At 45.6% G+C, this 25,622-nt stretch overlaps 1 protein-coding gene across 4 annotated transcripts in view; it reads left to right on the top strand.

Annotated features, from left to right (window-relative positions):
• STAG2 (STAG2 cohesin complex component) overlaps positions 1-25,622 on the top strand; it is a 987,179-nt gene that overhangs the window by 812,702 nt on the left and 148,855 nt on the right. For all 4 annotated transcript variants that reach the window (XM_069211859.1, XM_069211886.1, XM_069211877.1 and 1 more), the window contains exon 25: positions 7,686-7,860. In XM_069211859.1, coding sequence (XP_069067960.1) covers positions 7,686-7,860 — 175 coding nt within the window. The remainder of the gene's footprint in view (positions 1-7,685; positions 7,861-25,622) is intronic.

The raw sequence follows: 25,622 nt of genomic DNA, 5'->3' as shown, positions 1-25,622 counted from the left end.
AGGAGCTGGTCAAAAGTAGGGCAATCACACCAAGGGTGGAAAAAAAGTATAAGGCGCCTCCTACAGACCCGGTTTTCATCACTACACAGCTGCCACCAGACTCTGTCGTTGTAGGAGCAGCTAGGAAAAGGGCCAACTCCCACACATCTGGATATGCACCACCCCCAGATAAAGAAAGCCGCTAGTTCGATGCAGCTGGTAAGAGAGTCGCAGCACAAGCTGCAAACCAGTGGCGCATCGCAAACTCCCAGGCACTACTTGCGCGCTATGACAGAGCCCACTGGGACGAGATGCAACATCTCATTGAACACCTGCCCAAAGACTTAAAAATAGGGCAAAACAAGTGGTTGAGGAGGGACAGACCATTTCCAACAACCAGATCCGCTCCTCCATGGACGCTGCAGATACAGCTGCACGGACAATTAATACATCTGTAACTATCAGAAGGCATGCATGGCTCCGAACGTCTGGATTTAAACCAGAGATTCAACAAGCAGTTCTCAATATGCCTTTTAACGAAAAAGAACTGTTCGGTCCAGAAGTGGACACAGCGATTGAGAAACTCAAAAAAGATACGGACACTGCCAAAGCCATGGGCGCACTCTACTCCCCGCAGAGCAGAGGGAATTACAGCACATTCCGTAAAACACCCTTTCGAGGGGGGTTTCGGGGTCAGAGCACACAAGCCAGCACCTCACAAGCAACACCGTCCAGTTACCAGGGACAGTATAGAGGAGGTTTTCGGGGACAATATAGAGGAGGGCAATTCCCTAGGAATAGAGGAAGATTTCAGAGCCCCAAAACCCCTACTACTAAACAGTGACTCACATGTCACTCACCCCCTCCACACAACACCAGTGGGGGGAAGAATAAGTCATTATTACAAAGCATGGGAGGAAATCACTACAGACACTTGGGTTCTAGCAATTATCCAACATGGTTATTGCATAGAATTTCTACAATTCCCTCCAAACATACCACCAAAAGCACAAAATTTGACAACACACCATTCCAATCTCCTGGAGATAGAAGTGCAGGCACTATTGCAAAAGAATGCAATCGAATTAGTGCCAAACACACAAATAAACACAGGAGTTTACTCACTGTACTTTCTGATACCAAAGAAGGACAAAACGCTGAGACCAATCCTAGACCTCAGAGTAGTGAACACTTTCATCAAATCAGATCACTTTCACATGGTCACACTACAAGAAGTATTGCCATTGCTAAAACTACACGACTACATGGCAACTTTGGACCTCAAGGATGCTTATTTCCATATACCAATACACCCATCGCACAGGAAATACCTAAGGTTTGTATTCAAGGGAATACATTACCAATTCAAGGTACTGCCTTTCGGATTAACAACCGCACCAAGAGTCTTTACCAAATGTCTAGCGGTAGTCGCTGCACACATAAGAAGGCAGCAAATACATGTGTTCCCATATCTAGACGACTGGCTAATCAAGGCCCATTCGTTAATAGAGTGCTCAAATCACACAAATCATATCATACAAACCCTCTTCAAACTAGGGTTCACCGTCAATTTCACAAAATCCAAAATTCTGCCGCGCAAGGTACAACAATACCTGGGAGCCATAATAGACCTATCAAAAGGAGTAGCCACTCCAAGTCCACAAAGAATTCAAAATTTCAACACCATCATACAACGCATGTATCCAACACAAAGGATACAAGCAAAGATGGTACTACAACTCCTAGGCATGATGTCTTCATGCATAGCCATTGTCCCAAACGCAAGACTGCACATGAGGCCCTTACAACAGTGCCTAGCATCACAATGGTCACAAGCACAGGGTCACCTTCTAGATCTGGTGTTAATAGACCGCCAAACTTACCTCTCGCTTCTGTGGTGGAACAACATAAATTTAAACAAAGGGCGGCCTTTCCAAGACCCAGTGCCACAATACGTAATAACAACAGATGCTTCCATGACAGGGTGGGGAGCACACCTCGATCAACACAGCATACAAGGACAATGGAACGTACATCAAACAAAACTGCATATAAATCACCTAGAACTTCTAGCAGTTTTTCAAGCACTAAAAGCTTTCCAACCAATAATAGTTCACAAATACATTCTCGTCAAAACAGACAACATGACAACAATGTATTATCTAAACAAGCAAGGGGGGACGCACTCCACGCAGTTAAGCCTGCTAGCACAAAAGATTTGGCGTTTGGCAATTCACAACCAAATTCGCCTAATAGCACAATTTATACCAGGGATCCAAAATCAACTCGCAGACAATCTCTCTCGAGATCACCAACAGGTCCACGAATGGGAAATTCACCCCCAAATTCTGAACACTTATTTCAAACTCTGGGGAACACCTCAGACTTGTTTGCGACAAAGGAGAACGCAAAATGCCAAAACTTCGCATCCAGATACCCACACAAACAGTCCCAAGGCAATGCCCTATGGATGAACTGGTCAGGGATATTTGCTTACGCTTTTCCTCCTCTCCCTCTCCTTCCTTACCTCGTAAACAAACTCAGTCAAAACAAACTCAAACTCATATTAATAGCACCAACTTGGGCAAGGCAACCCTGGTACACAACGCTGCTAGACCTATCAGTAGTACCCTGCATCAAATTGCCCAACAGGCCAGATCTGTTGACACAACACAACCAAAAGATCAGACACCCAGATCCAGCATCGCTGAATCTAGCAATCTGGCTCCTGAAATCCTAGAATTCGGGCACTTACAACTTACCCAAGAATGTATGGAAGTCATAAAACAAGCCAGAAGGCCATCCACCAGGCACTGCTATGCAAGTAAATGGAAGAGGTTTGTTTGCTACTGCCATATTAATCAAATACAACCATTACACACAACTCCAGAACATGTAGTGGGTTACTTGCTTCACTTACAAAAATCTAACCTGGCTTTCTCTTCCATTAAAATACACCTTGCAGCAATATCTGCATACCTGCAGACTACCTATTCAACTTCCCTATATAAGATACCAGTCATTAAAGCATTCATGGAGGGCCTTAGGAGAATTATACCACCAAGAACACCACCTGTTCCTTCATGGAACCTAAATGTTGTCCTAACTAGACTTATGGGTCTACCTTTTGAACCCATGCACTCCTGCGAAATACAGTTCCTAACCTGGAAGGTGGCATTTCTCATCGCCATTACTTCCCTAAGAAGAGTAAGCGAGATTCAGGCGTTTACAATACAGGAACCTTTTATACAACTACACAAGAATAAGGTCGTCCTAAGGACCAATCCTAAATTTTTGCCAAAGGTTATTTCACCGTTCCATCTAAATCAAACAGTGGAACTTCCAGTGTTCTTTCCACAGCCAGATACCGTAGCTGAAAGGGCACTACATACATTAGATGTCAAAAGAGCATTGATGTATTACATTGACAGAACAAAAAACATCTGAAAGACTAAACAACTATTTATTGCATTTCAAAAACCTCATGCAGGAAACCCAATATCAAAACAAGGTATAGCCAGATGGATAGTTAAATGCATCCAAATCTGCTACCTTAAAGCTAAACGACAGCTGCCCATTACACCAAGGGCACACTCAACCAGAAAGAAAGGTGCTACCATGGCCTTTCTAGGAAACATCCCAATGCAAGAAATATGTAAGGCAGCCACATGGTCTACGCCTCACACATTCACCAAGCACTACTGTGTAGACGTGTTATTCGCACAACAAGCCACAGTAGGTCAAGCCGTATTAAGAACATTATTTCAGACTACTTCCACTCCTACAGGCTGATCCACCGCTTTTGGGGAGATAACTGCTTACTAGTCTATGCAAAACATGCGTATCTACAGCGACAGATGCCATCGAACTGAAAATGTCACTTACCCAGTGTACATCTGTTCGTGGCATCAGTCGCAGTAGATTCGCATGTGCCCACCCGCCTCCCCGGGAGCCTGTAGCAGTTTGGAAGTTACCTTCAACTATTTATATATGTATCATCTCAACCTTAAATAGGTGCATACTTAGTCACTCCATTGCATGGGCACTATTACTACAATTCAACTCCTACCTCACCCTCTGCGGGGAAAAACAATCGAAGATGGAGTCGACGCCCATGCGCAATGGAGACAAAAGGAGGAGTCACTCGGTCCCGTGACTCGAAAGACTTCTTCGAAGAAAAACAACTTGTAACACTCCGGCCCAACACCAGATGGCGAGCTATTGCAAAACATGCGAATCTACTGCGACTGATGCCACGAACAGATGTACACTGGGTAAGTGACATTTTCATTAGTGTCCACCACACACCAGGCTAGCTTCCTACAACTACCATATTCAGATATGTGCATATTGAGCATGTGTACAGACTCTTGTAACAAATCGCACTGGTGGCAGTGCTATTTTCATTTGCCCACTGAAAACCCCTCATGCACACACTAAAATCTCTTAGTAACTGTCAACAAAATAGGTATTTTCAGGTCGAGCTTAAGCGTACGGCCTCTTGTATACTTTTAGTATACTTCTGTGGGCTTAAAGCCTTTTCATTTGTTTGCTTCACTGTCATTTAAAAATCCTTGCTTGCTTAGTGGTCAGTCATTCCTCTTTGTTCCTCCTTTTTCTCTTAGGGAGCCAGGGGACTAGTTACTGTATAATTACAGTTTGTCATGTTTATCTGTTCTTTGGGGGACTTTTTTATTTCTTGGTTTCCTGCTCCTGTGAGTCAGTGTGCTTACAATGCTGAGCTCGGGTAACTACACACAACCTACTGCTTTGTCCATAGTGCTTAAATCGGATTCCCCCCACACCGTATTCTTCCTTGCCCTGCCACCCCATTACCCTCCTCCTGCTGTCTCTTGTTAACTCTTGGACTATGGCCAATTGCCCCATACCCCCCCTTGTTTTCTTTGGTTTCGCCACTTTGCACTTATGATGGCGGTATTGTTGTTTCTTCAGTTTTCTTGCTTTTGGACATCTTGCTGTTTATTTACGATGTCTGCAGGGTCTTTATTGTTTTGCAGTTCTGTATAGCTTGAACTCAACACAAAAGTATTGAAGCGCTTTATTGTATTATTTGCAGTTTTATATAGTGCAAACAGAGGTATTACAGAATTTTACATGAGCACAGGTTACATAAAATAAGAACTCATTCATTTTTGGTAGCACAGGAGGTTAAGTCATTTGCCCAGAATCGCAGGATGTTGAGCCGGCACAGAGCCTCAAACCATGTTCCCGAGCTTCAAAGTCTGCAGCTCTGGCCCTTATGCCACATTCTCTCCCCTAGGGTTCTTTGTCTGGTGCATGCTGGGGCAGTCTGGGAATAACTCGTTTTTTTAAATTATTTTTTTATATAGCACTTACTCGGTAATACAAGTTCTTCCATTTCATAGTGCATCAAAGCAGGTGCTATGATTAATTTAAATCAACCTTGCAGAGATGAAGAGGTGAAAATTCTTATGTCAGGATCGTAATCTGTGACATTCTCTTTCTGTCAAGACCTTTGCAGTGAGTGTGTTAACCAACTGACTTCAGTAGAGCTTAACACTAGGCAATAGCACATGCTCTTGATAACCTCCAGGAGGTCACCAGCCAAGCACATAGGTTAGTTTTAGGCAATAAGATGGAAAAAGGTGTTTCCCAAAATGGTGGAAAAGGAGTCGTGACTCCAGACCCAAGCACTCCACAGGCTCAAGTTTGATAGCAATAAACATCTAGCCTTTGGATGTAAATTGGGCCTCTTCAAGTAGAGTTCAGTTAGTAGAGGCAGCTATTTTCCTAACCCTGTAGCACAAAGAAGCTAACACAAGGGTGCCAATGTGAGAGGACCGGCACATAAGTGGAGCAAACTCCTTTGCTTTCTCCTCAGAATTCACTGGTGCCATGGCTTTGACAGTCCCCTCACAGCTACTTCAGCCTTGCAGATGCCACTTCCAAAGCGCTGTCTAAAACAGCACTCCTTCCTGTTTGAAGAGGCACCACCTTGAATGCCCCCCACGGTTGCAGGCGCAGAGCGCTTTCTCATCACTCACTGGACTCCTGTGTGTAATGATGCACACATTGTCTGTTAGTCCAGTAATGTTTATCCTGCTCTCCTCTCTTCCACTCCCGGGCTTCATGTAACCACTCCACTAGGTTCTCATGCATCATTTGATGTAAACGCCATACATTAATTCTGATTGCTGTGGTTACCAAATACATGGAAGATCAATGTCAAGAAAATCTTTGACCTCATCAAGTGGCCTTTTTCTCACTCCTGAGTCTACTGGTGTTCTTAGTTCTTCATCAGGCCTCCTCATGTCTGTAGCAATATACGTGCTTCTTTTATGGATACACTTCCCAAGGACTATATCTCAGTCAATCCTGAACAGTAACAGTAAAGACTCCATGGGCAGGAGATGTTTTAAACAGAACTGTTTCTCAAAATGTGGCCAGCAGGACCAGCCACTGCTTGTACTTATGTAACCCAAATGTGTTGTTGTTACTAAAGTCTTTTTTGTATGAGACCAAAAAAAGGCAGGATCCATGCCAGGCTTGCATGCCAACATCTGTGTAAATTAATTCATATAAACTTTTGTTACGTAATTTATCTTATGTGGGTATCAAGAAACTCTGACATGGTTCTGTACCTACCTTGGTTCCCCCAAAACATACATTTGAATCCTTTTCATAGCCCGAAAAATGCCAATGAACCAGCCCTGTAGAAGCCTCACTGGGCAAAAAAAACACTATCATCCAAATCCAGGCTTCCAGCTCTACTCTGAGTGGTCGAGATGGCAAGGCCAATTCTTCAACTTTATAGTAGCCTCCACAACAGAGAATTCTGACTTCAAAACCATCAGCCAGTGCACAAACGTATGCAACGAAATGGCACTGCCAGGGCCCAGGAGATTCCGGTACAGGTATCTGTTCTACAAAGTACAGTCCTGAGCCAAGGATTGTCATAAGACTGTTAACCCAAGGCAGCGCTTTAAATTAATATAGAGTACCAGCCCTTCTGTATTTCCATTTAAAATACTGACCCAAGGTCACAGATGTCGTGCCTTTGGAACCTATCCGTTAGGCCTATCTACCACTGAAGCTCTGTTTCATCAGTCTGCACATATTTGAAGCCTTCTGTTAGTTAAGCTGCCTCTTCTGTTATTGTCTTTCTATACAGTCAATGTTTTTAAACTTTAGGCTGGTATTGCCAGTGTAGAGGAATAATTCCTTTAAAAGTTTAACACATAGAAATATATAGGTGACCACTTTTCTTTGCTCTTAACTCTTTTGACCCACTCGTTCTCTGGGTTAAATGCCACAAAGGTACCTCTTTGTGGATTGTTTGGTGCTATAAAAGTTTAAGTAAACACACTAAAAAGGGTTGCATCTCTAGGTTATTACAGCCAGTCTGTAGGAATCAGGTGAAAACATTCCTAAGATAACGGCCTTGTTGTGTCCTCTTTTCTGTAGCATCAGGCCTGGATGTGTTTCTGTGGCACCTGGCATACATACACTACACTCCAAACCACAACACATAGATAAGACATTGCTATTTACAACTCCAGTAGCTCTAACTCTCACAAATGCGAGACCTATTGCATTGCAGATGCTCGTTGTTAACTGTTTAATATAGTTTTTACCAATTATTTGTTAACAAGAGACTATTTACACTTTGAATTGGTAAGTGTGTTGATAGTGTATCAGTTCTGTATTTTCCTTTTGTCTTGCAGGCGTTCACTATTCTTTGTGATGTTTTAATGATCTTCAGTCACCAGATAATGGCAGGAGGACGGGACATGTTAGAACCACTGGTTTATGCTCCTGATTCAACACTCCAATCTGAACTTCTTAGCTTTATTCTGGATCATGTCTTTATAGATCAAGATGATGATAACAACAGTACAGGTAGGATCTGTGTAATTTCCAAGTGGCCACTTGTTCTTACAGGCTCCTTGGCATAATATATCCTCTACGTAAACACCAGAGTTTAAAAGATTGACCCATTTGGATGACTTAAAACAACTCTAAACCTCATACCAGTGCTTATCGTGTGCAGGGAAGAGATGAACCTCAGTCCATTGACGCTACAGTTGTAGTGCTAATTCTGCAGCCTCCAGTGCTTGGTGCTATGATCAAGTAGCCATCTAGTTCTTTCTGACCGCTTTCTCCCCTCTTTTATTATCTTGAATTATTTTTCAAAGTGAAGCTTTTGGTATTGGAGCCATTGTACTTCGTAAGATAGGAGTTAAAACTATTTAGGCTCTCAAACAATTGTAGACGTTAGGCCAGTAACTCCACCAGTGCCTGAAATGTTATAAATGCACTAAGTTCTATATTAACTTGGGAGGTTAAGGTCTAACTGGGCATTCACAGTTTGAATCAAGCCAATCTCATTTTAGTGCTAGAGCTCCCAGTCTAAATCTTCGCCTTTTAATCATTGACAGACTAGTGCCAGACTCAAAGCTGATCTGTTCATATAAAACCGTTGAGATGTGTGAGGAAATAGTTTGTATTGTATGGTGTGGTTGTGCATCTTCCCTGTCTGCTACTCTTACCAACCCCTTTAGGGCCCTTAGGTTTAATCTGTCCAACACTCAGCTCAACCCTGGCACTGAACAGCAAGGCTTACACAGAGGAACACGTGTAAAGCATTAAACAGCACCAAAACAATTGAAGAACTAATTGGCATGGTACTCAAGAATTCCAACACAATTTATAAAAAGGGATTGTGTTTTCATGAAGTTATAGATACAACGAAAAAGATCCACTGGAGGGTTCCGGAGATGAGGAATTTACAAGAAATAATGAAACAGAGCATTTCCACCGAAAACTATTGGCAAATGCAATTCTTTTGACATATTAGAAACATGTTCAAGCAAGTGTCAGTACGGCTAACAAGGACCCTCTAGGAAAATGACTCCTTGGCATGGTTACCCCCTAACATTTTGCCTTGGCTGATGCTAAGTTGTGATTTGAAAGTGTGCTTGGACTCTGCTAACCAGGCCCCAGCACCAGTGTTCTTTTCCTAAACTGTACCTTTGTCTCCACAATTAGCACAACACTGGCACTCAGGTAAGTCCCTTGTAACTGTTACCAAGGGCCCTGATGCCAGGGAAGGTCTTTAAGGGCTGTCTTATGCCACCCTAGAGACCCCTCACTCAGCACATGCACACTGCTTCACAGCTTGTGTGTGCTGGTGGGGAGAAAATTACTAGGTTGACATGGCACTCCCCTCAGAGTGCCATGCCAACCTCACACTGCCTGTGGCATAGGTAAGTCACCCCTCTAGCTGGCCTTACAGCCCTAAGGCAGGGTGCACTATACCACAGGTGAGGGCATATGTGCATGAGCACTATGCCCCTACAGTGTCTAAGCAAAACCTTAGTCGTAAGTGCAGGGTAGCAGTAAGAGTATATGGTCTGGGAGTTTGTCAAAAACGAACACCACAGTTCCATAATGGCTACACTGAAAACTGGGAAGTTTGGTCTCAAACTTCTCAGCACAATAAATGCACACTGATGCCAGTGTGCAACTTATTGTAACATACACCCAGATGGCATCTTAGAGATGCCCCCTGAATACCTACCTGACTTCTAGTGTGGGGCTGACCAGTTTCTGCCAGCCTGCCACACACCAGACATGCTGCTGGCCACATGGGGTGAGTGCCTTATGTCACTCTGTGGCCAGGAACAAAGCCAGGACTTTGGTGGAGGTGCTTCTCACCTCCCCCTGCAGGAACTGTAACACCTGGCGGTGAGCCTCAAAGGCTCATGCCTTTTGTTACAGCGCCCCAGGGCATCCCAGCTAGTGGAGATACCCACCCCTCCAGCCACTGCCCCCACTTTTGGCGGCAAGGCTGGAGGAAATAATGAGAAAAACAAGGAGGAGTCACCCACCAGTCAGGACAGCCCCTAAGGTGTCCTGAGCTGAGGTGACCCCTGTCTTAAGAAATCCTCCATCTTGAGTTTGGAGGATTCCCCCAATAGGATTAGGGATGTGCCCCCCCCCCCCCACACACACACACACACACACAGGGAGGAGGCACAAAGAGTGTAGCCACCCTCAAGGACAGTAGCCATTGGCCACTGCCCTCCCAGACCTAAACACCCCCCTAAATTCAGTATTTAGGGGCTCCCCAGATCCCAGGAAATCAGATTCCTGCAACCTGAAGAAAGAAGGACTGCTGACCTACAAGCCTGCGGAGAAGGAGGAAGACGACCACTGCTTTGGTCCCAGCCCTACCGGCCTGTCTCCAACTTCGAAAACCTGCACCAGCGACTCATCAGACAGGGACCAGCAACCTCTGAAGCCTCAGAGGACTGCCCTGGATTACAGGACCAAGAAACTCCCGTGAACAGTGGCCCTGTTCAAAACCAGCTGCTACTTTGCAACAAAGAAGCAACTTCCAAGGACTTCACGTTTCCCACCGGAAGCGTGAGACTCTACACTGCACCCAACGCCCCCGGTTCCACCTGCAGAAAACAAACACCTCAGGGAGGACTCCCCGGCGACTGCGAGCCCGTGAGTACCCACAGACGACCCCCCCTAAGCCCCCACAGCGACGCCTGCAGAGAGAATCTAGAGGCTCCCCCTGACCGTGACTGCCTGTAACAAGGGACCCGATGCCTGGAACCAACACTGCACCCACAGCCCCCAGGACCTGAAGGAACCGAACTTCGACGCAGGAGTGACCCCCAGGCGACCCTCTGCCTTTCCCAGGTGGTGGCTGTCCCGTGAAGACCCCCTGTGCCTGCCTGCACCGCTAGAGGGACCCCCGGGTCCCTCCATTGAAACCTATACCTAACCCAATGCTTGCTTTGCACCCGGCCGCCTCTGTGCCGCTGAGGGTGTGTTTTGTGTGCCTACTTGTGGCCCCCCCAGGGCTCTACAAAACCCCCCTGGTCTGCCCCCCGAGGACGCGGGTACTTAATCTGCTGACAGACTGGAACCGGAGCACCCCTGTTCTCCATAGGCGCCTATGTTTTTGGGCACCTCTTTGACCTCTGCACCTGACCGGCCCTCAGCTGCGGGTGTGGTAACTTTGGGGTTGCCTTGAACCCCCAACAGTGGGCTTCCTATGCCCCAGAACTGAGACTTGTAAGTGTTTTACTTACCTCCTAATCTATACCTTTACTTACCTCCCCCAGGAACTGTTGATTTTTGCTCTGTGTCCACTTTTAAAATAGCTTATTGCCATTTGTGTCAAAACTGTACATGATTATTCAAAGTTCCTAGAATACCTGAGTGAAATACCTTTCATTTGAAGTATTACTTGTAAATCTTGAACCTCTGGTTCTTAAAATAAACTGAGAAAATATATGTTCGATGGCATCTGTCGCTGCAGATACACATGTTGTGCATAGCCCGCCATCTGGTGTTGGGTCGGAGTGTTACAAGTTGTTTTTCTTCGAAGAAGTCTTTCGAGTCACGGGACCGAGTGACTCCTCCTCTTTTGTCTCCATTGCACATGGGCGTCGACTCCATCTTCGATTGTTTTCTTTCCGCCATCGGGTTCGGACGTGTTCCTGTCGCTCCGAGTTTCGGAACGGAAAGTTAGCTAACTATCGGAAGATTACGTCGGTATTGTTGCGTTCGGGATCGGCTTAGATAGAATCGACACCGCATCAAAAATTGAAGAGCTCCGGTGCCCTTCGGGGTAGCTTTCGATCCCCCGTCGGGGCCTGGTCGGCCCGACCGAGACAACGCTGATGGAACGGACCCCGTTCCGTTTCTGTCCCAAATGCCACAACAAATACCCGTATACAGACCAACATTTGGTCTGTAACCTGTGCCTGTCGCCTGAGCACAGTGAAGAGACTTGTGAGGCCTGTCGTGCGTTCCGGTCCCGAAAGACACTTCGTGACCGTCGAGCCAGAAGACTTCAGATGGCGTCCACGCCGCCAGCACACCGAGAGTTCGAGGAACAAGAGGAAGAAGAAACCTTCTCGATCCACGAATCGGACTCCGAGGAATTCGACGATCAAAGAACTGTGAGTAAGACGTTGAAGACAACACACAAGAAAAGTGACAAGGCCCAGGGGACGCCACTGCCACCAGGCCATGGCTCGACCCATAAATTCGGTGACCGACCATCAGCACCGAAAAAAGGCCGAAACAGTGCCGAGATCGTCCGACTCCTGTCGAGACACCGGCACGCAGCCTTCTCGGGACCGAGAAAGTGCTGCTGAAAAAGATCGACGCCGAGATAGCGGTGCCGAAACGGCTCGACGCCGAGACAGCGGCACTGAGGAAGATCGACGCCGAGAGGTTTCGACTCCAAAAAAGAAGGTCACCTCGGAGCCGAAAAAGAATACAGACAGGGTTTCGGTGCCGAAACGACCCGCAACCGACCCAGTTACCGGTTCCTATTCAGAGGAGCAATCACTGTCCTCTCAGATGCGAAAGCATAGATTTGAGGAAGAGTTGCAATCCACCGAAGTGGACCATATGCAGAAACGTATTTTCATACAGGAAGGAACAGGGAAAATAAGCACCCTTCCCCCTATTAGGAGAAAAAGGAGACTGGAGTTTCAGACAGACCAAGCACCACAAACAAAAATGGTGAAAAAGGTAACTCCGCCACCCTCTCCTCCACCTGTAACTAACGTTTCACCAGCACAAACTCCATCACATTCCCCGGCTCACACCACCGTGAGCCAAGGTGACCAGGACCAAGACGCTTGGGACTTATACGACGCCCCAGTGTCGGACAACAGTCCAGAGGCGTATCCCACAAAGCCCTCACCACCAGAAGACAGCACAGCATATTCACAAGTGGTGGCTAGAGCGGCAGAGTTCCACAACTTAAACCTCCACTCAGAACCAGTCGAGGATGACTTCTTATTCAACACCCTCTCATCCACCCACAGCTCCTACCAAAGCCTGCCTATGCTCCCAGGAATGCTTCGGCACGCAAAGGAAATCTTCAAGGAGCCGGTCAAGTGTAGGGCAATAACACCAAGGGTGGAAAAGAAATACAAAGCACCTCCCACAGACCCTGTTTTCATCACCACACAGCTGCCACCAGATTCCGTCGTAGTAGGAGCAGCTCGCAAGAGAGCCAACTCCCACACATCTGGGGATGCACCACCCCAGATAAAGAGAGCCGCAAGTTCGATGCAGCCGGAAAGAGTCGCAGTACAAGCTGCAAACCAGTGGCGCATCGCTAACTCTCAAGCACTACTTGCGCGCTATGACAGAGCCCATTGGGACGAGATGCAACACCTCATTGAGCATCTACCCAAGGAACTACAAAAGAGGGCGAAGCAGGTGGTTGAGGAAGGACAGAACATATCTAATAATCAGATACGCTCCTCTATGGACGCAGCGGACACAGCTGCGAGAACAATTAACACATCTGTGACTATAAGAAGGCACGCATGGCTACGAACATCTGGTTTTAAACCAGAGATACAGCAGGCAGTGCTCAATATGCCATTCAATGAGAAACAACTGTTCGGACCAGAGGTGGACACGGCAATTGAGAAACTGAAAAAGGACACTGACACTGCTAAAGCCATGGGCGCACTCTACTCCCCGCAGAGCAGAGGCACTTACAGCACCTTCCGCAAGACAACCTTTAGAGGGGGGTTTGGGGTCAGGCCACACAAGCCAGCACCTCACAGGCAACACCGTCCAGCTACCAGGGACAGTACAGGGGAGGCTTTCGGGGCCAATACAGAGGAGGACAATTCCCTAGGAATAGGGGAAAATTTCAAAGCCCCAAAACCCCTACAACCAAGTAGTGACTCACATGTCACTCATCCCCTCCACACAACACCAGTGGGGGGAAGAATAGGTCATTATTACCACGCATGGGAGGAAATAACTACAGACACTTGGGTCTTAGCAATTATCCAACATGGTTATTGCATAGAATTTCTACAAATCCCTCCAAACATACCACCAAAAGCACAGAATTTATCAAAACAACATTCCGACCTTCTAGAAATAGAAGTCCAAGCATTATTGCAAAAGAATGCAATCGAACTAGTACCAAAGACACAAATAAACACAGGAGTTTATTCACTGTACTTCTTAATACCAAAAAAGGACAAAACACTGAGACCAATCCTAGACCTCAGAATACTAAACACCTACATCAAATCAGAACACTTTCACATGGTCACGCTACAAGAAGTGTTACCATTGCTAAAACTACAGGACTACATGACAACCTTAGACCTCAAAGACGCGTATTTCCATATACCAATACATCAATCGCACAGGAAATACCTAAGGTTTGTATTCAAAGGAATACATTACCAATTCAAAGTATTGCCGTTTGGTTTAACAACCGCACCAAGAGTCTTTACAAAATGTCTAGCAGTAGTGGCTGCACACATCAGAAGGCAGCAAATACACGTATTCCCGTATCTAGACGACTGGCTAATCAAGACCAACTCACTGACAAGGTGCTCACACCACACAAATCAGGTCATACAAAACCTCTACAAACTTGATTTCACCGTCAACTTTGCAAAATCACACATTCTGCCATGCAAGGTACAACAATACCTAGGAGCCATGTAAGGAAATGCCTCCTTGACATGGTTACCCCCTGACTTTTTGCCTTTGCTGATGCTATGTTTTGAATTGAAAGTGTGCTGAGGCCTGCTAACCAGGCCCCAGCACCAGTGTTCTTTCCCTAACCTGTACTTTTGATTCCACAATTGGCACACCCTGGCATCCAGATAAGTCCCTTGTAACTGGTACCTCTGGTACCAAGGGCCCTGATGCCAGGGAAGGTCTCTAAGGGCTGCAGCATGTCTTATGCCACCCTGGAGACCCCTCACTCAGCACAGACACACTGCTTGCCAGCTTGTGTGTGCTGGTGAGAACAAAACGAGTAAGTCGACATGGCACTCCCCTCAGGGTGCCATGCCAGCCTCTCACTGCCTATGCAGGTATAGATAAGTCACCCCTCTAGTAGGCCTTACAGCCCTAAGGCAGGGTGCACTATACCATAGGTGAGGGCACCAGTGCATGAGCACTGTGCCCCTACAGTGTCTAAGCAATACCTTAGACATTGTAAGTGCAGGGTAGCCATATGAGTATATGGTCTGGGAGTCTCTTTTACACGAACTCCACAGCACCATAATGGCTACACTGAAAACTGGGAAGTTTGGTATCAAACTTCTCAGCACAATAAATGCACACTGATGCCAGTGTACATTTTATTGTAAAATACACCACAGAGGGCACCTTAGAGGTGCCCCCTGAAACTTAACCGACTATCTGTGTAGGCTGACTGGTTCCAGCAGCCTGCCACACTAGAGACATGTTGCTGGCCCCATGGGGAGAGTGCCTTTGTCACTCTGAGGCCAGTAACAAAGCCTGCACTGGGTGGAGATGCTAACACCTCCCCCAAGCAGGAGCTGTAACACCTGGCGGTGAGCCTCAAAGGCTCACCCCTTTGTCACAGCACCGCAGGACACTCCAGCTTAGTGGAGTTGCCCGCCCCCTCCGGCCACGGCCCCCACTTTTGGCGGCAAGGCTGGAGGAAACAAAGAAAACAACAAGGAGGAGTCACTGGCCAGTCAGGACAGCCCCTAAGGTGTCCTGAGCTGAGGTGACTCTAACTTTTAGAAATCCTCCATCTTGCAGATGGAGGATTCCCCCAATAGGATTAGGGATGTGACCCCCTCCCCTTGGGAGGAGGCACAAAGAGGGTGTACTCACCCTCAGGGCTAGTATCCATTGGCTACTAACCCCCCAGACCTAAACACGCCCTTAAATTTAGTATTTAAGGGCTTCCCTGAACCTAAGAAAACAGATTCCTGCAACTACAAGAAGGACTGCTGAGCTGAAAAACCCCTGCAGAGGAAGAACAGAAGACACCAACTGCCTTGGCCCCAGACTTACCGGCCTGTCTCCTGCCTTCCAAAGAAACCTGCTCCAGTGACGCTTTCCAAGGGACCAGCGACCTCTGAATCCTCTGAGGACTGCCCTGCTTCGAAAACGACAAGAAACTCCCGAGGACAGCGGCACTGCTCCAAAAGAACTGCAACTTTGTTACAAGGAGCAGATTTAAAGACCCCTGCAACTCCCCGCAAGAAGCGTGAGACTTGCAACACTGCACCCGGCGACCCCGACTCGACTAGTGGAGAACAACCAACTCAGGGAGGACCCTCCGGCGACTCTACGACTGTGAGTAACCAAAGTTTTCCCCCCTGAGCCCCCACAGCGACGCCTGCAGAGGGAATCCCCAGGCTCCCCCTGACCGCGACTGTCTGAACTCCATTTCCCGACGGCTGGAAAAGACCCTGCACCCGCAGCCCCCAGCCCCTAAAGAAACGGAACTTCTGTGCAGGAGTGACCCCCAGGAGGCCCTCTCCCTTGCCCAGGTGGTGGCTACCCCGAGGAGCCCCCCCCTTGCCTGCTTGCGACGCTGAAGAGATCCCTTGATCTCTCATCGACTTCCATTGAAAACCCGACGCGTGTTTGCACACTGCACCCGGCCGCCCCCGCGCTGCTGAGGGTGTACTTTCTGTGCTGACTTGTCCCCCCCGGTGCCCTACAAAACCCCCCTGGTCTGCCCTCCGAAGACGCGGGTACTTACCAGCTGGCAGACTGGAACCGGGGCACCCCCTTCTCTCCATTGAAGCCTATGCGTTTTGGGCACCTCTTTGACCTTTGCACCTGACCGGCCCTGAGCTGCTGGTGTGATAACTTTGGGGTTGCTCTGAACCCCCAACGGTGGGCTACCTTGGACCAAAAACTGAAACCTGTAAGTGACTTACTTACCTGTGAAAACTAACAATAACTTACCTCCCCCAGGAACTGTGAAAATTGCACTGTGTCCACTTTTAAAACAGCTTATTGTGTTTTATGTAAAAAGTATACATGCTAAAGTAATGATTCAAAGTTCCTAGAGTACTTACCTGCAATACCTTTCAAATGAGATATTACATGTAGAATCTGAACCTGTGGTTCTTAACATAAACTAAGAAAATAGATTTTTCTATAACAAAACCTATTGGCTGGATTTGTCTCTGAGTGTGTGTACCTCATTTATTGTCTATGTGTATGTACAACAAATGCTTAACACTACTCCTTGGATAAGCCTACTGCTCGATCACACTACCTCAAAATAGAGCATTATTATTATCTCTTTTTGCCACTATCTTACCTCTAAGGGGAACCCTTGGACTCTGTGCATACTATTCCTTACTTTGAAATAGTGCATACAGAGCCAACTTCCTACATTGGTGGATCAGCGGTGGGGTACAAGACTTTGCATTTGCTGGACTACTCAGCCAATACCTGATCACACGACAAATTCCAAAAATTGTCATTAGAACTTGATTTTTTGCAATTTGAAATTTTTCTAAATTCTTTAAAGTCCTGCTAGGGCCTTGTGTTAGTCCCTGTTAGCATTCCTTTTAGAGTTTAAAAGTTTGTAAAAGTTTGAATTAGATTCTAGAACCAGTTTTAGATTCTTAAAAAGCATTCCAACTTTTAGAAGAATAATGTCTAGTACAGATATGAATGTGGTGGAACTCGACACCACACCTTACCTCCATCTCCAGATGAAAGAGCTAAGGTCACTCTGTAAAATAAGAAAAATAACAATGGGCTCCAGACCTACCAAACTACAGCTCCAGGAGCTGTTGGCAGAGTATGATAGAGCCAACCCCTCTGTGGATAACACAGATGAAGATGATAGTGAATTGGAAGAAGATTCCCCCCTACCAGTCCTATCTAGGGAGGACAGGGCCTCTCAAGCCCTGACTCCAAAAATACTAGTCAGAGATGCTGGCTCCCTCACAGGAGGGACCAACCTCTCTGAAATCACTGAGGATAACTCCAGTGAAGAGGACATCCAGTTAGCCAGGATGGCCAAAAGATTGGCGTTGGAAAGACCGATCCTAGCCATAGAAAGGGAAAGACAAGAGATGGGCCTAGGACCCATCAATGGTGGCAGCAACATAAATAGGGTCAGAGATTCTCCTGACATGTTGAAAATCCCCAAAGGGATTGTAACTAAATATGAAGATGGTGATGACATCACCAAATGGTTCACAGCTTTTGAGAGGGCTTGTGAAACCAGAAAAGTGAACAAATCTCACTGGGGTGCTCTCCTTTGGGAAATGTTCACAGGAAAGTGTAGGGATAGACTCCTCACACTCTCTAAAAAAGATGCAGAATCTTATGACCTCATGAAGGGTACCCTGATTGAGGGCTTTGGATTCTCCACTGAGGAGTATAGGATTAGATTCAGGGGGGCTCAAAAATCCTCGAGCCAGACCTGGGTTGACTTTGTAGACTATACAGTAAAAACACTAGATGGTTGGATTCAAGGCAATGGTGTAAATGATTATGATGGGCTGTACAATTTATTTGTGAAAGAACACCTATTAAGTAATTGTTTCAATGATAAACTGCATCAGCATCTGGTGGACCTAGGACCAATTTCTCCCCAAGAATTGGGAAAGAAGGCGGACCATTGTGTCAAGACTAGGGTGTCCAAAACTTCCACAGGGGGTGACCAAAAGAAAGGGGTCACAAAACCTCCCCAGGGGAAAGGTGGTGAGACAGCCAAAAACAAAAATAGTAAAGAGTCTTCTACAGGCCCCCAAAAACCTGCACAGGAGGGTGGGCCCAGAGCCTCTTCACAAAACAACTCTGGGTACAACGGTAAAAACTTTGATCCCAAAAAGGCCTGGTGTCGTAGCTGTAGTCAGTCTGGACACCAAACTGGAGACCAGGCCTGTCCCAAGAAAGATACCACTTCTAACTTCGAAGAAAAACAACTTGTAACACTCCGACCCAACACCAGATGGCGGGCTATGCACAACATGTGAATCTTCAGCGACTGATGCCACGAACAGATGTACACTGGGTAAGTGACATTTTCATTTTTCTATATAAAAACTGTAAGGAAATGCCTCCTTGTCATGGTTACCCCCTGACTTTTTGCCTTTGCTGATGCCAAGTTATGATTTGAAAGTGTACTGAGGCCTGCTAACCAGTGTTCTTTCCTTAACCTGTACCTTTGTCTCCACAATTGGCACACCCTGGCATCCAGGTAAGTCCCTTGTAAATGGTAACCCTGGTACCAAGGGCCCTCATGCCAGGGCCCAGTTACAAGGGACTTATCTGAGTGCCAGGGCTGTGCCAATTGTGGAAGCAAAGGTACAGTTTAGGGAAAGAACACTGGTGCTGTGGCCTGGTTAGCAGGGTCCCAGCACACTTTCAATCAAAACTTAGCATCAGCAAAGGCAAAACGTTAGGGGGTAACCATGCCAATGAGGCATTTCCTTACAGTAGCACACTGTCATTTACAGACAGTAAATTTCCAAGAAGTGTCCTAAAACCATTCCACTAACTTGCACCTTTGCTGATAATACTATATGGTTTATTAACAATCTGTGAAAAATGGGTTTCAGAAAACATATTTATCATTTGAAAATCACCAAGCAAAGTGTTGTTAACTTAAAAAAAAAAGAAAATCATTACACAGTACAAAAAAAAGGTGCTTTAACAACTAAAGAAATTGTTTTTAACATGTTTGCACAGACTACATTTAAATAACTTTGTACAGCGGGTCAGAGAGTTCACCTTACCAAATCCTGGTTCTCTTCAGTTGGATGGAAAAAACTGACTTCTGACCTCTGTCTCTGAACACAGATCTAGTGTGACAGGCATCTTCATGGCTCCTGCACTTTCTTACTGAACAGAACACTGGTCATTGTCAACTCACCAGAAGTGACAAGTAGGTTCTAAAAATAGCTCAACCTGAAACTGACGCGCCATAGCAAGTGGGCGAGTAGTTTTTTCCAGGCCTAAGGGTTGCCTGGAGTCCGTATTGGGTGCCACATCATAGGTGTACACTTTGAACTGAGCCAGCCTCCTACACTGATGTTTAAGGCTTATTTCTTTATCACTCTTAGTTGATGTAAAGTAATGATTTCTGCTTCTTGTTTTGTCAGTATTATTTAATTTGAGGTTATTATTTATAGCGCAGCTGACGTAATGTGATATTGTTTGCTTCACTCTGAAGACAAGCTTACGCTTAATTGTTACTTGTCTGGTATATATCATGCTCTAAGTGGAGTATTTACATCCCATGCTAGTATGCTAAAGAGCCCTTCTACCTGGTTTCACCTTTAATGGTTTTTTTTCCACTTCTCCCATGGCAGACAGTTTTTCAAAGTTTTGCGTTTATACCATTTTACTCCTTTCCCTTATAGGGAAATGAGGATTTTACAAGCTCTTTGGGTTTTCTATACCACTGAGAGTATTGGTTACGTCTTCCCCTTGTGCTGTCGAATAGGTTAGCTGTTGTGCTTAACGTTTTGATGGGTACATTTATCTTTTTCTTGTGATATCATTCTCATCTTCAGGATTTTTCAACCTTCTTTGTTTTGGTCTTTGAGTGTTCTATCACGTTTTCTTGCAGTTTACATATTTTCTACATTTTGGTGTAAACTTTTCTATAGTGTTGAAATGTTCTTTGCACATTCTTATTTCTTTCCCTGACCTTGGTCAGTCCATAATACGTCTTCACAGAGATGTATCTTTGTCAGATTTGCCTTGTCTATTGTCTAGACTTCTTGTTGTTGAACTCTTTTGGAGTTATTTTACATATGTTCCACTTGCATGTAATACTTCCTTCCTTTTGGAAGGATTGTGCCCCTTTTCGGGGATACTTCTTCCATATGAGGATATTATGTGTCATATTTGATAAGGTTTATTAGTGATAACTCATAGGTAAAATTGCTTTCATTTTGAATGACTTTATTGTTGTAGTTGAGTTTACACTTAGAGGTGTGTTACTGGATGTATTAATTCAATTCGGACTGATTTTTTTTCCTAAGAATCTAGTCAGTTTTTTATAGTTATCATCTTTGGGGTCTTAAATACTACATCCTTAACCTAAATTCACCTTTGTTTCCACATCTATCCAAGGCTTGCCTTTAAAAAAAAAAAAAAAAAAAAAAGTTAAATCACATTGTGATTAACGTATACATCTATGGAATATATATATTATATAATATATATATGTTCGATGGCATGTGTAGCTGCAGATACACATGCTGTGCACATCCCGTCATCTGGTGTTGGGCTCGGAGTGTTACAAGTTGTTTTTCTTCGAAGAAGTCTTTTCGAGTCACGAGACCGAGGGACTCCTCCCATTTCGACTCCATTGCGCATGGGCGTCGACTCCATCTTAGATTTTTTTTCCGCCATCGGGTTCGGACGTGTTCCTTTTCGCTCCGGGTTTCGGGTCGGAAAGTTAGTTAGAATCTCCGAAAAATCATCAGTATTGTTTGCGTTCGGTATCGGGTTAGTTACAAGAGATCGACACCGAATTAAGAAGAGCTCCGGTGGCCCTTCGGGGTTTTTTGTCGATCCCCGTCGGGGCCTAGTTGGCCCGCCCACGTGTCTCTTCAAGGCTGATGGAACGGACCCCATTCCGTTTCTGTCCAAAATGCCATAACAAGTATCCATATACAGATCAACACCTGGTCTGTAACTTGTGTTTGTCACCAGAACACAAGGAGGATACTTGTGAGGCCTGTCGAGCGTTTCGGTCCAGGAAGACACTCAGGGACCGAAGAGCCAGAAGACTACAGATGGCGTCGGCGCCGACAGGACAAGGGCGTTTCGAAGAGGAGGAAGAAACATTCTCCACCCAGGAATCGGACTCGGAGGAGGTCGATCCCGAAGAAACGCCGAAAACCGTGAGTAAGACGTCAAAGCAGAGAACTCACGAGAAGACCGCTAAAACCCAGGGGACGCCACCGCCAACAGGCCATGGCTTAACCCGAAAAATAGGTGACCGTCCATCGGCACTGAAAAAGGGCGAGCTGGTGTCGAAGTCATCCGACTCCGGTCGAGATACCGGCACACAGCACTCTCGGTTCCGAGATAGCGGGTCCGAGAAGATTCGGCATCGAGACAGCGGCACCGAAATGGCTCGGCTTCGAGAAGGCACGACGCCGAAAATAAAAAAGGTTTTGTCCGAGCCGAAAAAGACTGTCAAAGGTTTCGGTACCGAAACATCCAGCCTCGGAACCGAAAAGTAGTTCCTATTCAGAGGAACAAGGACTGTCCTCACAAATGAAGACACACCGATTTCCACAAGAATTAGAGATAATAGAGCCAGATCACACACAAAGAAGGCTCTTTATTCAAAAAGATACGGGGAAGATCAGCACTCTTCCTCCGATCAAGATGAAACGTAAACTTGCCTTCCAAGACAAGGACAAACAGCCACACGTAAAGGTGGCTAAACAAGTGACACCACCACCATCCCCAGATCACTCTCCATCACCTGTAGCCACTCCACCAATGATGCAATCACCAACTCATACGGGAATGAGTCAAGATGACCCTGACGCATGGGACCTTTATGACGCACCAGTGTCAGATAATAGCCCTGAATGCTATCCAGCAAGACCATCGCCACCAGAGGATAGTACAGGCTACGCTCAAGTGGTATCAAGAGCTGCAGCATTTCACAATGTCAGCCTTCATTCAGAACCCATTGAAGATGACTTTCTTTTTAATACACTGTTGTCTACACACAGTCAATATCAAAGTCTTCCGATGTTACCCGGAATGCTCAAACACTCCAAACAAGTGTTTGAAGAACCTGTCAAGGGGAGAGCCATTACTCCAAGAGTAGATAAAAAATATAAAGCGCCACCAACAGACCCAGTGTACATCACGCAACAGCTAACCCCAGATTCTGTTGTAGTGGGAGCAGCGCGCAAAAGAGCCAACTCACATTCTTCTGGAGATGCACCGCCTCCAGATAAAGAAAGTAGAAAATTCGATGCAGCAGGCAAAAGGGTGGCGGCACAGGCAGCAAACCAGTGGCGCATTTCCAATTCCCAAGCTTTGTTAGCCAGATATGATAGGGCCCATTGGGATGAGATGCAACACTTTATTGAGCATTTACCAAAAGAGTTCCAAAAAAGAGCGCAGCAAGTGGTAGAAGAGGGGCAGAGTATCTCTAATAATCAGATACGGTCAGCAATGGATGCTGCAGACACAGCTGCTAGGACTGTCACACAGCAGTAACAATAAGGAGACATGCATGGCTGTGTACATCAGGATTTAAACCAGAGATACAGCAAGCTGTGCTAAATATGCCATTCAACGGACAGCAGTTGTTTGGGCCGGAGGTGGACACTGCCATAGAAAAACTTAAAAAAGACACTGAGACGGCCAAAGCCATGGGCGCACTCTACTCCCCGCAGGGCAGAGGCACATTTCGAAAGACACAATTTCGAGGGGGGTTTCGAGGGCAGCCCACAGAAGCCACAACCTCACAAACCAAGCCCACTTACCAGAGCCAGTATCAGCGGGGAGGTTTTCGGGGACAATATAGAGGAGGACAATTTCAAAGGAATAGGGGAAAATTCCAAAGTCCCAAAACTCCTCCAAACAAACAGTGACTCCAAGATCACAAAACCCCAACACATAACACCTGTGGGGGGGAGACTAACCAAGTTTTACACACATTGGGAGGAAATAACAACAGACACTTGGGTCTTAGCAATTATCCAGCATGGTTATTGCATAGAATTTCTCAAATTCCCTCCAAACGTCCCACCTAAAACACACAGTATGTCAAAACAACATATAGAGCTTCTAGGACTAGAAGTTCAAGCATTGCTACAAAAAGAAGCAATAGAATTAGTACCAAAACAAGAATTAAACACAGGAGTTTACTCACTGTACTTTCTAATACCCAAAAAGGGCAAAACTCTGAGACCAATACTAGATCTCAGAACACTAAATTCCTACATAAAATCAGACCACTTTCACATGGTCACGTTACAAGACGTAATCCCACTGCTCAAACAGCAAGACTACATGACAACATTAGATCTAAAAGATGCGTATTTCCATATACCAATACATCCTTCACACAGAAAATACCTAAGGTTCGTATTCCAAGGAATACATTACCAATTCAAAGTGTTGCCATTCGGAATAACAACTGCGCCAAGAGTTTTTACAAAATGCCTGGCAGTAGTAGCTGCACATATCAGAAGGCAGCAAATACATGTGTTCCCGTACCTGGACGATTGGTTAATCAAAACCAACACGCAAAAACGGTGTTCACAACACACAAAATATGTCATAGAAATCCTACACAAACTAGGTTTCTCAATCAACTACGCAAAATCACACCTTCTGCCGTGTCAAACACAGCAATACTTGGGAGCAACAATCAACACAGCAAAAGGGATTGCCACTCCAAGTCCACAAAGAGTTCAAACATTTCACAATGTAATACAAGCCATGTATCCAAAACAAAGGATACAAGTCAGAATGGTAATGAAACTACTAGGCATGATGTCTTCATGCATAGCCATTGTCCCAAATGCAAGGTTGCACATGCGGCCCTTACAACAGTGCCTAGCATCACAATGGTCACAAGCACAGGGTCAGCTTCTACATCTGGTGTTTATAGACCGCCAAACATACATCTCGCTTCAATGGTGGAACAGTATAAATTTAAACCAAGGCCGGCCTTTCCAAGACCCAGTGCCACAATACGTGATAACGACAGATGCTTCCATGACAGGGTGGGGAGCACACCTCAATCAGCACAGCATCCAAGGACAATGGGACATACAGCAAAAACAGTTTCCCATAAAGCACTTAGAACTGTTAGCGGTATTTCTAGCGCTCAAAGCATTTCAACCCATAATAACCCACAAATACATTGTTGTCATGTTGTCTGTTTTGACAAGAATGTATTACCTAAACAAACAGGGCGGGACACACTCGACACAGTTGTGTCTCCTGACACAGAAAATATGGCATTGGGCGATTCACAACCACATTCGCCTAATAGCACAATTTATTCCAGGAATTCAGAATCAGTTAGCAGACAATCTCTCTCGAGATCACCAACAGATCCACGAATGGGAAATTCACCCCCAAATACTGAACACTTACTTTCAAATGTGGGGAACACCACAAATAGATCTATTTGCAACAAAGGAAAACTCAAAATGCCAAAACTTCGCATCCAGGTACCCACAACATCAGTCTCAGGGCAATGCGCTATGGATGAACTGGTCAGGGATATTTGCATACGCTTTTCCCCCTCTCCCACTTCCATATCTGGTAAACAAATTGAGTCAAAACAAACTCATACTAATAGCACCAACTTGGGCAAGACAACCTTGGTACACAACACTACTAGACCTCTCAGTAGTGCCTCATGTCAAACTACCAAACAGACCAGATCTGTTAACTCAACACAAACAACAGATCAGACACCCAAATCCAGCATCGCTGAATCTAGCAATTTGGCTCCTGAAGTCTTAGAATTCAGACAATTACACCTTACACAGGAATGTATGGAGGTCATAAAACAAGCTAGGAAACCAACCACAAGACATTGCTATGCAAATAAGTGGAAAAGATTTGTTTATTATTGCCATAATAATCAAATCCAGCCATTACACGCATCTGCTAAAGACATTGTAAGCTACTTACTACATTTGCAAAAGTCAAAGCTAGCTTTTTCATCCATTAAAATACATCTTACTGCAATTTCAGCTTATCTGCAAATTACGCACTCAACTTCATTATTTAGGATACCAGTCATAAAAGCGTTTATGGAAGGCCTAAAGAGAATTATACCACCAAGAACACCACCAGTTCCTTCGTGGAATCTCAACATTGTCTTA

The sequence above is a fragment of the Pleurodeles waltl genome, chromosome 2_1, assembly GCF_031143425.1.
Source record: "Pleurodeles waltl isolate 20211129_DDA chromosome 2_1, aPleWal1.hap1.20221129, whole genome shotgun sequence".
Classification (NCBI taxonomy): Eukaryota; Metazoa; Chordata; class Amphibia; order Caudata; family Salamandridae; genus Pleurodeles; species Pleurodeles waltl.
This window is presented reverse-complemented; position numbering and strand designations above follow the sequence as displayed.